Below are 13307 nucleotides of genomic sequence, written 5' to 3' on the forward strand. Positions count from 1 at the left end.
CAAATACCCACCAACTACTGAATGGATAAAGCAATATAAGGAACTACAATCTGTCAACTAAAAGATGAATTTCTAACATGCTTACATGGATGAACCACAAAAGCATTAAGCTAATTAAGACACCAGACACAAAGACTACATATTACATAAATCCATTGACATGAAATGCCCTAAAAAGGCAAATCGACAGAGTAAGCAAATTAGCAGCTGCCTTAGGCTGTGAGGAAGAGTGGAAACTGCCACAAATGTCACTCAGAATTTTCTTTGGTGATGGAAATCTTCTAGAACTGAACTGTAACAATGGTTATACAATGAAAATTTACTTAAAACTCACTCGACTGTACATCAAAGTAAGGAGATGTTTTTGAGATCATATATAAGCAAAACTGTTAAAAAGATATTATGGGGCTGGGGTTGTGGCTCAGTAATGGAGTGCTCACCTAGCATGTGTGAGGCACTGGGTTCGATCCTCCACACCACATAAAAAATAAATAAACAAAGGCATGTGTCCATCTACAACTAAAAAAAAAAAAAATTCACCAAAAAAAACCCCTGAATCATGAATAAATTTATGTAAACTTATTAGACAACCTAGATGAAGTAGCTGTACTTCCCAAGAAACAACATACCCAAAATGACACATAAAGAAACAAAATCTGAATTAATCCTATAATTGTTAAAGAATTGACCCCACAATTTAGAACCCTCCTTCAAAGTAAACTCAAGATCTAGGTGGCTTCCATGGTGAATTCTTCCATTCTTGCAAACATTTAAAGGATAAATAAAATGGTCTCAAATTTTTTCAGAGAACACAGAAAGAGAGCAAACTTCACAATCACTTTACAAGGCCAGCAGACCCTTGCTCTCGAACCCAATGAAGATGTAAGAAAGAGGCTAATTGGGAGAGGGTACAGGCAAATCCTCATTGGGATAGGAATATTTTATTCCTGGACCTGAGAGGTGATTTCATGCATAACCACTTGATAATAATTCATTAAATAGTTTTACATTTATATACATTTCATATGAATTGGGCTTTACAATATAAAAGGGCAAATGAACTAATAGTTATGGTTGGCTGAGGATGTAGCTATGGCAGAGTGCATCCCAGCATGCACAGGCCCTGGGCGGATCTCCAGCACTTATAGTCATCACTCACTAAGTCCCACTTTGGCATTCTGACCTCCAATCACACTCTGAGGAATACTATGAAAAATACCCCTCATCTGTGGATTTTAGGCTGGAGATGTAGCTCTGCAATAGAGTATGTGCCTAACGTGAAAGGCCTGGGTTTAACTCACAGTCCCTCAGAATAAAGCAAAGCACCCACGTGCATTTACTACACTGTTTCTATTAAGAACATTACCCATGATATTATTTATTTAAATTCTTCATCAAGGAAAAAGAAGAAAAAAAAAACCTAATGATCAAGAAATACTTTCTATGATCAGTTTGCTTTTTCCTTTGAATAGTGCAACTTATATCAACATTCACATATCATTATAACTGTCAAAAACTTGAGAGCCAAGAAGGCAGGGATGCCCTCTTTTATGACTTCTATTCAACAAAGCTCTTGAAACTCTAGCCAGAGCAATTAGACAGATATTAAAGGGATACAAATAGAAAAAGAAGAACTCAAACTATCATTATTTGCTGGAGAGATGATTCTATACTTAGAGGACCCAAAAAACTCCACCAGAAACTTCTAGAATTAATAAATGAATTCAGCAAAGTAGCAGGAAATAAAATCAATACCCATAAATCAAATGTATTTCTATACATCAGTGATTAATCCTCCGAAAGAGAAATTAGGAAAACTACCCCATTCACAATAGCCTCAAACATAAAATAAAATAAAATACTTGGAAATCAACTTAAGAAAAGAGGTGAAAGACTTCTACAATCAAAACCACAGAATACTAAAGAAAGAAATTGAAGAAGACCTTAGAAGATGAAAATATCTCCTATGCCCTTGGATAGGCAAAATTCATATTGTCAAAACAGAGCCAGGAGTGGTGGCGCACACCTGTAATCCCAGTGGCTTGGGAGGTTGAGAGAGAAGGATTGCATATTCAAAGCCAGCATCAGCAACAGTGAGGCGCTAAGCAACCCAGTGAGACCATGTCTCTAATAAAATACAAAAAAAAAATGGCCATAATATTCAAAGCGCTATACAGATTCAATGCAATCCCAATTAAAATCCCAATGTCATTTCTTATAGAAACAAATGAAGCAATCATGAAATTCATTTAGAAAAATAAGAGACTCAGAATAACCAATGTACTCCTTGGCAAGAGTGAAGCAGGAGGCATCACAATACCAGACCTTAAACTATACTACAGAGCTATAGAAACAAAAAGGCATGGTATTGGCAGCAAAATAGACCTGTATATCAATGGTACAGAATAGAAGACACAGAGATAAACCCACATAAATACAGTTATCTCATACTACAAAAAGGAGCCAAAAACATACATTGGAGAAAAGATAGCCTCTTCAACAAATGGTAGTGGGAAAACTAGAAATCTATATGCAGCAAAAATGAAACTAAATGCCTATTTCTCACCATACACAAAACTCAACTCAAAGTGGATCAAGGACCTAAGAATTAGACCAGAGACCCTGCAACTAATAGAGGAAAAAATAGGCCCAAATATTCATCATGTCAAATTAGGCTGCGACGTCCTTAATAAGATCCCTAAAACGCAAGAAATAAAATCAAGAATTAATAAATGGGATGGATTCAAACTAAAAAGCTTCTTCTCAGCAAAAGAAACAATCAATGAGGTGAAGAGAGAGCCTACATTTTGGGAACAAATTTTTACCACTTGCACATCAGATAGAACTCTAAGCTCTAGAATGTATGAAGAACTCAAAAACTTAACACCAAAAAAAAACAAACAACCCTATCAACAAATGGGCCAAGGAACTGAATAGACACTTCTCAGAAGAAGATATACAATCAATCAACAAATATATGAAAAAATGTTCATCATCTCTAGCAATTAGAGAAACGCAAATCAAAACTATTCTAAGATTTCATCTCACTCCAGTCAGAATGGCAGCTATTAAGAATACAAACAACAATAAGTGTTGGCAAGGATGTGGGGAAAAAGGCACACTCATATATTGCTGGTGGGACTGCAAATTGGTGCAACCAATATGAAAAGCAGTATGGAGATTCCTTGGAAAGCTGGAAATGGAACCACAATTTGACCCAGCTATCCCACTCCTTGGTCTATACCCAAAGGACTTAAAATCAGCATACTATAGTAAAACAGCCACATCAATGTTTATAGCAGCACAATTAACAATAGCTAAGCTGTGGGACCAACCTAGATGCCCTTTAGCAGATGAATGGATAAAGAAAATGTGATATATACACACAATTAAATATTACTCAGCATTAAAAGATAATAAAATTATGGCATTTTCAGGTAAATGGTCAGAGTTGGAGAATATCATGGTAAGTGAAGTAAGTCAATCCCCCCAAAAAAACAAAAGCCAAACGTTCTCTCTGATAAGTGGATGCTGATCCATAATGAGGTGGGGCATGGGAAAAATGGAATAAATATGATTGTGTAAAGGGGAGGGAAGGGTGGGGAGGAGGCATGGGGGCAGGAAAGATGGTGGAACAAGACAAACCCTAGGTACATGTATGTCTGCACATGTGGTGTGACACTACATCTTGTATAACCAGAGAAATGAAAAGTTGTGCTACAATTGTATACCAAAATGAATCAAAATGCATTCTGCTGTCATATATACCTAATTAAAATAAATAAAAAGTATTTAAAAATGTGAGAGCCAATTTTGCAGTTCAAACATAATAATCAAATGGGACACTATAGCTTATAAATATTAAAACCTTAAGACCTTCTGAAGGCACCGGTCCAATTTTACCCCAATCCCAAGCTTCTATTCTGAGACTATTTCCCTCCTGATTTCTTCACTACTCATACTTTTCTTTTTTATGGAAGACTTGTATACCTCTTCTAACCCCCTGGAAAAATAATGAGGAATGAACCATCAACTCACCTGTAGTGTGGTCATTTTCTGTTGCCTGTGCAAGAGGATTCACAAGTGTGAGATCTGTTCTGCTCTTGTCTCTTCTGCCTCTGCCCCAAAATCTGGGGTAAGGTCTTGGCAAGATCTTCTACACTGTGAGTGATCTCTAGCTGCAGGAACTCCTCCCTTAGTTCACATGAGCAGGCTTAATGGCGGGGATCCAGGATCTGTGGACGCAGAGACAAATGCACTTCAACTGGGATGTTCACCAAATGCATTCTTTTTAGTTAGTCTATGTCATACTTTGCACAAATATTTTCTTCCTCTTTTAGAAACTAGGAATGTATGACATGTAAACCCAGGTGTGTTTGCTATATAGTTTAAATAAGCTTCACAGGAACACAAGCAGCACATAGTAAAATACATCACAAGTCTGTGTCTCCACAAACAGACACAAGTATCATAATTAAAATAATTCTGAATTTAATTTAAAATTCACTGTGGACACCAATGTGCAAGTCACTTTTAAAAATCCTTTAAAGCAAAAAAGATAACTCTGTTTTAGGCAGATAAAAAATTTCAAAGCTTATGTGATTTAAATTAAAACAGATCTCAGTCTTTTATTTTTTAAACGATTAGTTGTAGATGGACACAATACCTTTATTTTATTTATTTATGTGGTGCTGAGGATCAAACACAGTGCCCCACACATGCAAGGCAAGCACTCTACCACTGAGCCACAACCTCAGCCCCCAGATCTCAGTCTTAATCAACTCCTTCCCTTTATTGGCTACCTGAGTTTTACAAAAGTGAACTTTACCTGAGCCATAGTGTCCCTTAAAATCCTCCATGTTCTTCCTGCATTCCTTTATTTTGTCTATAGCTGATTATCAGTTTCTGAAGGAAACGTGTTACAGTCTCCAGCTCCTGTGGTTCTGTTGAGGTCTGCACAGAGGCCACATGCTTCTGGAGGACACTCCAAAGCCCAGATGCTTTCTGCCTTACCATTCACCTCTCTGGTGGCATCAGTACTCCTTTGTGAGTTTCTGTCATTCTTCATGCAATTACATTTAAAATTTCAGCATTGTTTATCCCAACAGCTCAGAGCTCAGACCTATTATTTGATCCAAATAACCTTTTTCCTGATAAATTCAACACACATTTATTATGGTTCTTACACTTACTATTCCTTCATTTTTTTTTTTTCCTTTCCTGCCTTCTGAGCTTAACTGGTAAGGATAAAGCAGACATAGACTGACAAATGAGAGGTAAGATGAAGACAAGGGGACCTTGTAACAGTAACAACTAACACACTGGTGCTTCCTACACATAAGACAATACGCAGGACAGTTTTCAATTTTCATGGACAGTCCTGTAAGGAATTTAATATAGTCCCCATTTTATATAAAACAAAATGACAGTGGATGTGGCTCAGTGGTAAAGTGCCCTGGGGTTCAATCCCCAGTAACAAATTTGAAAAAAAAAAAGGAGAATTACAATGTCTTCTCTCCTTTCAATTGTGTTCAAGGTATTTACCACTAATATCATCACATCATTTGTCATTTGTGTATATTTATGTAGTTATGTATACACACATACACCATAAATTCTGGAATTAGCTCTTCTTTCCATGCACACATTCTGTCACTTATTCCCATAAAAACTCAAATGAAGAACAAACTGCATCACTCCTAAATCATCTTAAAAAACCAACCTCTTGGGGCTGGGGCTGTATCTCAGTGGCAGAGTACTTGCTAGTACCTGTGAGACACTGGATTCAATTCTCAGCACCACATAAAAATAAACAAATAAAATAAATGTATGCTGTCCCTCTGCAACTACAAAAGTAAAAATAAAAAATGTTACCAGACTTTAAAAAAAAAAAAAAGAACCAACATCTTGCCTATAATCCCAGTGGCTCAGAAGAGTGAGGCAGGAGGGTAATAAGTTCAAAGCCAGCCTCAGCAATTTAGCAAGGCCATGAGAAACTTATGAGACACTGTCTCAAAAGAAAAAATATGGGGGGCTGGGGTTGTGACTCAGAAGTAGAGTGCTTGCCTAGCATGTGTGAGGCACTGGATTCAATTCTCAGTACCACATATAAGTAAATAAATAAATAAATATCCATCAATAATAAAAATTTAAAAAAAAAAGAATAAAAAAAAAAAATGAGCTGGGGATGTAGGTCAGTAGTTAATTGCCCCTGGATTCAATCCCTGGTAGACAAACAGCAACAAAAACAAACAAAAGGGCTGGGGTTGTGGCTCCATGGTAGATCAATTGCCTGACATGTGTGAGGCACTGGGTTCAATTCTCAAAAATCCATATGCAACAAAATGAAATTAAACCCCTATCTATCACCATACACAAAATTCAATTCAAAGTGGATCAAGGACCTAGGAATTAAACCAGAGGCACTGTGCCTATCAGAAGAAAAAATAGACCCTAATATCCATCATGTGGAATTAGGCCCTAACTTCTTTAATAAGACTCCTATAGCAGAAGAATTAAAAATCAAAAATCAATAAATGGGATGGATTCAAATTAAAAAGCTTCTCAGCAAAAGAAACTATCAATGAGGTGAAGAGAGAGCCTACATTTTGGGAGCAAATTTTTACCACTTGCACATCAGATAGAACTCTAAGCTCTAGAATATATAAAGAACTCAAAAAGCTAAATACCAAGAAAACAAATAGCCCAATCAACAAATGGGCCAAGGAACTGAATAGACACTTCTCAGAAGAAGATATACAATCAATCAACAAATATATGAAAAAATGTTCATCATCTCTAGCAATTAGAGAAACGCAAATCAAAACTATTCTAAGATTTCATCTCACTCCAGTCAGGATGGCAGCTATTAAGAATACAAACAACAATAAGTGTTGGCAAGGATGTGGGGAAAAAGGCACACTCATATATTGCTGGTGGGACTGCAAATTGGTGCAATCAATATGAAAAGCAGTATGGAGATTCCTTGGAAAGCTGGGAATGGAACCACGATTTGACCCAGCTATCCCACTCCTTGGTCTATACCCAAAGGACTTAAAATCAGCATACTATAGTAAAACAGCCACATCAATGTTTATAGCAGCACAATTAACAATAGCTAAGCTGTGGGACCAACCTAGATGCCCTTTAGCAGATGAATGGATAAAGAAAATGTGGTATATATACACAATGGAACATTACTCAGCAATAAAAGAGAATAAAATCATGGCATTTGCAGGTATATGGATGGAGTTGGAGAATATAATAATAAGTGAATTTAGCCAATTCCAAAAAACCAAATGCTGAATATTTTCTCTGATATAAGGAAGCTAATTCATAATGAGGTTGGGAGCGGGAGCATGGGAAGATTAGACGAACTCTAGATAGGGAAAAGGGGTGGGAGAGGAAGGGAAGGCAAGGGGGTAAAAAAGATGGTGGAATGAGATGGACATCATTACCATAAGTACATACATGAAGGCATGAATGGTGTGAATATACTCTGTATACAACCAGAGATATGAAAAATTGTGCTCTATATGTGTAATATGAATTGTAATACACTCTGCTGTCATACATATTAGAATAAAAATAAAAATAAAATAAGTATATAAAACAAAGGTCCATTGACAACTAAAAAAAATTTAAAAAAAAAAAAAGCTCTTCATTTACATATCTTTTTGTGACCCAAATTTCAGTGCCACCTCAGGAGGACAGATTTCTCTCAGTTATAGAAGCAACTTATTTATATCCTAAACTGTGATAACACATGCATTTGAGACCAGCAACTAGCAGTTACCATTAAACAAATATTAGCAGTAACTACTGTTGCAAAAGTAAAATTATGACAACATTTTTAAATGTATACAAGAAAAACATTACAAGTAACTCCTATTGCTAATCTAGCCACTATTATTTTATTTTATTTTATTATTTACTTTTATTTATTTATTTATTTATTTATTTAGGTGGTGGTACCAGAGACTGAACCCAGGGGTGTTCTACCTCTGAACTAATTTTGAGACTGTGTCTCACTAAGTTGCTGAAGCTAACCTCAAACTTGGAATCCTCCTGCCTCAGCTGCCCCACCCCCGCCCCAGTAGCTGGAATTACAGACATCTGTGACCACACTGGCTACAGATAACATTCTTAAGAGATTGAGGAAGCTAGGGATATAGCTTGGTGGTAGAGGGCTTGCCTAACATGTGAGAGGCCCTGGGTTCAATCTCCAGTATCATCAAAAAAAGAAGAAAGGAAGGAAGGAAGGGGGAGGGAAGAAGAGGGGAAAGGGAGGGGGAAGAAGAAGAAGAAGAGGAAGGAAGAACAGGAGGAGGAGAAGGGGGAGGAAACAACCTAGCAGGTCATTGTGGTTTACATCTATAATCCCAGCTACTTGAGAAGCTAAGAAAGGAAGATCATAAATTCAAAGCCAGCCTGGGCAACTTGGTAAGACCATGTCTCAAATAGAATAAAAAGTGCCAAGATGTAGACCAGTGGCACAGTGCTAATGCACAAAGTCCCAGATTCAATCCCAGGTATAAAAATAAGTAAAATCTCTGAGCAATTAGGAAATTATAGCCCGCACATGTGCACACACAGATATACCATGAACCAAGAAGATACTCCACAAGAAACCTAATTTTCTTTGCATTATGCTTTCACTTAGTTTCACAGAATAAAATTATGACAATGTAAACAATAAATCTCTTTATCATTCAAATCATTTTCTTCGCAGATGGCTGAATTCACAGTGTAATTTCAACTTCCTTTATAAGCTTGTAAAAGTCTACTTGGTGAGGGTTAGTCAGATTTCACTGAGAATTTGTCAAAAGGAGAGATACGTGAAAATGAGTTAGATTTCATGCGGAGAATATCAAAGATTGAGAATTTCAGGTGAAAGGGATGTGATAAGCAATCTGGGTAGTTTTAAAATATTTCTAAAACTAGGTGTGGTCACACACACCTGTAACCCCAGCTACTCAGGAGGCTGAAGCAAGAGGATCACAAGTTGAGGCAGCCTGGACAACTCAGCAATATGCTGTCTCAAAATAACAAATAAAAAGATTCAACACATGAGGCTCTGGGTTCAATCCTCCCAGTGGGGGGGCGGGGGGAGTCTGATATTTGTTACTCTGTAGACTCTAGACCTGCCTTTACTCAGTGAAACAAAAATTTACAATGTTGGACCTTGAAGGAGGAGTTATCCCTGAACTAACTCTCTGATAGTCAGTCCTCACTTACCCCCTCAGCAAAAGAAGTCTAAGCCCCTCACTGCAGAATGTGGCTCATTTTAATTTCATTGGCTTCATTTTTTCACCGTGGCAGTTTCCTGCGAACAATACATTGCTCCCTGTGATAGCAGCTCTCACGTGCATCTTTGAAAGGGAGGGGCAACTTGCATTTTCATCCTACAGTTCCAGGCTTCTTCGAATTCTAAGAGAATATCCAAGAAAGGCAGAGAAGAAAAAGTAACTTACTTGCCATGCACCAGATGATTTTTCCCCACAAAACCCAGTGTAGAAAACCCAGTACAGAGAACAGCAAGGAGACAGGCACTTTGAATCCCAGAGATTTGGGAGTCAGCAGACTGAGGCAGGAGGATCCATTGCAAGTTTGACACCAGCCTCATCGACTTGGGAAACCCTATTTCAAAGCAAAAAAGGACCTGGATACCGGGATGTAGCTCAGTGGTAGAGGACGCCTAGGTTCAATCTCTGGTGAGAGAGAGAGAAAGAGAGTGAGTGTGTGTGTGTGTGTGTGTGTGTGTGTGTGTAACAAAGAGGTTCACCTCTTTCCCAACATGTACCACGATGCCAGGAAGCCTCACACCTGGGCCCTGGACCTATGCAGTTCTGTTCAGAGCCTGTGATCACCCACCACAAGACAGAGGGGTGGAGTAGGCAAAGGCCTTCTCTGCTCTGTCTACACTCAGGGCACAGGGCAACACAGTCCCATATGCAGAACTGGTATCTCCGCTACAGACTAGGAACAAAAGCAAGAGAAACAGACAAGTCATCAGGAGCCTGATGAGAACTCCCGGAGTAAGTTTAAATTCCCCACTTTGAACAAAAAATTTTAAGGAAAGATAGCAATGATATGCCGTTATGACTTAAAGCAGCATGTTCTCAATCTTGTTTTTTTTTTTTTTTTTTAAGTAAATATAAAAAAGTAAGACGCATTAAAAAGCGTACCTACGTTTGCTGACTATAAAGGCACCAAGGCGACTACCTTCGGTCATGTATCAGGAATAACGCTCTTTTTAATGTTTATTAAAATGCTTGAAACCCATCACACATTTCATATTTATCATAACTGATAAAAGCACACATCCTGAATTAAGTCCTTGACTTCAACAAAACAACCTGCCAGCAGAGCGGTGTCAGACCAGCACCACCGGCTGAAACAAAGGCACAGTCAGCAGCAGGTTTCACAACGGCAAAAGTCTCTTCGATGAAAAGGAAAGCCAGTATCAAACCCAGAGCCGACTTCAGGCCAAGAAGGGCCCGCCAGGGTCAGTCTCTGCCAGGTCACCTACAGAGCGCAGCGGCCGCCCGCGATCTAGCCCGGCCTCCGCGCGCCCCCGGCTCCCGCCCGCATTCCCGCCCCGCCCCGCCGCGCGCCCCCGGACTCGCCCCCGGATTCTCGCCCGCGCTCCCGCCCCGCCCTGCCGCCCGTCGCAGACACCACCTCCCCTCAGCCGGCTCGTCTCCCGGATCCCCCAACATTGTCGCGCCGCCCAACCAGACGCAGAAATACGCAACCCAGCGCGGGCCACCGAGGCCCCAAGGACACAGCGACCAGCGCGCAAGCCTCCGGGCAGCGAAGGACAAAGAGCAGGGCGGCACGGCAGAGAGCGCGTGCGCGATGGAGTGTCGCGCAGAACTACCGCTCCCAGTGTGCTCTGCGGGACGCGCGTCCCGTCCGATACGCAGACGCCGGGAAGCCCCTGGGAGAACCCCGTGGGAGAATCCGTGGGAGAGCCCGTGGGTGGACCGGTGGGAGCAGCTGTAGGAGCAGCCGGTTGGTGGAGCTGTGGGAGCTGGAGGACCGTGGGAGGAGCCTTTGGAAAGAGCCTGGAGAAGATGGGGGGGGCGTGGGAGGAGCCTGGAGAAGATGAGGGGCTGTGGGAGGAGCCTGGAGAAGATGAGGGGCTGTGGGAGGAGCCTGGGGGATGGGGGGGCTGTGGGAGGAAGGGGGCCGTGGGCGACTGCTTTAGGCGAAAACTACCTCCTGATAAATGTCTTTTTATTTTTTTTTTGGGGGGGGGTTGTTGATAGACCTTTATTTATTTATAAACCTAGTGCCTGACACATGCCAGACAAGTGTGCTACTGCTGACCCCAGCCCCAGCTCCTGATAAATGTCTTTGTTTCTGTACCTTGGGCTCTGTTTAGTGGGGGCACACCCTTGAAACACACAGCGGCTCTCACTAAGGTTGTAGCTCAGGGGTAAAGCACTTGCCTAACATGCAGAAGGCCCAAAGTTGCCTTCCATGCCCAGCACTGAAGAAAAAAAATTAATTCCTAATGGCTCTGTTGTTTGCAAGAGGTTCCACAGAAGCATGCCCTCAGAAGGCCTGTATTTGTTTGAAGGTGTTCATTAGGCACCTCTGAATCTATCTGAAATCGCACCTAATCATATTATAGCCTGCCCTGCATTTCATCTTTTTTCTGAGGACCTTGCTTTTGCTGAGAAGGTTATTGAATAGAAAGACATTTCCTTCATGTAATAGCTCAGTTTTAGTTTCTCATTGCTCTCATTTTGTTATATGCATAGAGAAAGCCAGGTAGTGTCCTGAATACATTGTTTAAAATTCACTTATCTACAACATTAGAGGTCAGTAGGTAATGTTAGTTGTGGAGCAGGCTTAGCTGCAGGGTAGCCTGGACACTGGACCCCCATCCGTTTGGTTCATGATCACTTGTTTGCCTCAAGTCTGAACACTCAGCCCCCACCCATCTGGTGCAACCAACACCCACCCATGTCTGACCCCTGCCCGGTCTGCCTGAAGGCAGAAGATGACACCCTTAGCAACTACTGTATGATCCAATCACTGTACGCCAACAAGGCAGCTTGCAGACCCAAACACCCCATTAGATTTTGGCTATAAAAACTCTCTTGCTGCCCCCCCCCCCATCTCTCTCTCTCTCTCTGATTCTCTCTCACTCTCTCCTCTCTCTCTTGCTTTGCTCTGAGAAACTAATGTGACTCCATTTTTGAGAAACCAGCCTCTACCTCAGAGCAAAGCCTGTCGAAGGAAGGGGGCGTGACCCTTGTCCTTGGAAAAACCCACAGAGCACTCCTAAGCACATACCCACCCAGCTGAGTTGTTTGTCTGTACCAGGAGAGGTCTGTGGCACCACGTGTCCCTGACTCAGGCTAGGTAAGGACCCATAGCAACCCCCCTAGCAACCTCCAATCAGCATGAGACAGGGAAAATACCTGGAATGCCAGATGACCCCCCAAGTAGTTTATGGTGGTTGATAACATGTTGGGAAACCATATAGTTCAGCACATACACCCCTCATGGCCTAAACCAATCAGTTCAAAAGAATGCCCTTCTTGTACTAACCAATCACCCCTACCCATCTTGTTCCCACCATTGAATGTGCTAATCAATGTTAAGAGTTGTGGTTTAATTTTCCCGCGGGATGGAATGATTTGCTGTGTGATGTAGTGATGCATAGAGTATCCCCCCAAAACCTATAAAATCTCACTGAACAAAGGACCGGGGCTCACTCCCTGAGACGGCTGTGACGGAGCTGTTGTGAGTCCAGGCTAGAGCTTCCAATAAAGACTCTTGTGTGATTGCCTCGGATTCGGCTCCTGGAGGTCTATTGGGGTTCCACTAATCTGGCATAACATCTCCCCCACCTTTTCTCTCTCTCTCCTTTTTCTCCTATCGATCAAACATCGCCACAGTAAAGATCTCTTGGTCGCTCCAAGTGTCATGGTCACTTTCCTTTCAGGTAAATTTTCCATTTTACATCTACAAAACAAAATCCCATTTTCTCCGTGTTCTATGGAATTTCACTATGTTCCTTCAAATTCCCCAGCAAGCTCTTTCACAAAGGCTCTGCTGTTACCCTCTCCAAGGCCCTACAGGCTTTAATAATATATTCCATGAGGTTCAAGCATGTGGGAGGCCACTCTGAATGATTTGTGTTCTCAGTCCTGGAGTGGAGAGGCTTTGTCACTACCTGGACATTGCCCCAGTCCCGGAAGTTTGAGGATGTGTCTTCAGACATAGGTGTGTCGCCCCATGGATTGAGCTACACTCACCTGTTCCTTTGTGATATTACCCCTTTGCCC

At 41.1% G+C, this 13307-nt stretch overlaps 1 protein-coding gene across 7 annotated transcripts in view; it reads right to left on the reverse strand.

Moving 5' to 3' along the window:
* The window catches only part of Znf84 (zinc finger protein 84), a 55293-nt gene that overhangs the window by 19378 nt on the left and 22608 nt on the right, over window positions 1-13307 (reverse strand). The window contains exons 1-4 of one of the 7 annotated variants that reach the window (XM_071615764.1): window positions 10684-10848; window positions 9238-9429; window positions 4829-5062; window positions 4039-4235 (exon numbers count right to left, since the gene is read on the reverse strand). In XM_071615764.1, coding sequence (XP_071471865.1) covers window positions 4039-4053 — 15 coding nt within the window. In that variant the 5' untranslated portion in view covers window positions 4054-4235; window positions 4829-5062; window positions 9238-9429; window positions 10684-10848. Of the gene's footprint in view, window positions 1-4038; window positions 4236-4828; window positions 5063-9237; window positions 10559-10683; window positions 10849-13307 lie in introns of those variants that run through there. The other 6 variants (XM_027951976.2, XM_027951975.2, XM_071615769.1 and 3 more) reach the window with 6 other exon arrangements.

Source organism: Marmota flaviventris, chromosome 1 (genome assembly GCF_047511675.1).
Source record: "Marmota flaviventris isolate mMarFla1 chromosome 1, mMarFla1.hap1, whole genome shotgun sequence".
In the NCBI taxonomy this organism is placed as follows: Eukaryota; Metazoa; Chordata; class Mammalia; order Rodentia; family Sciuridae; genus Marmota; species Marmota flaviventris.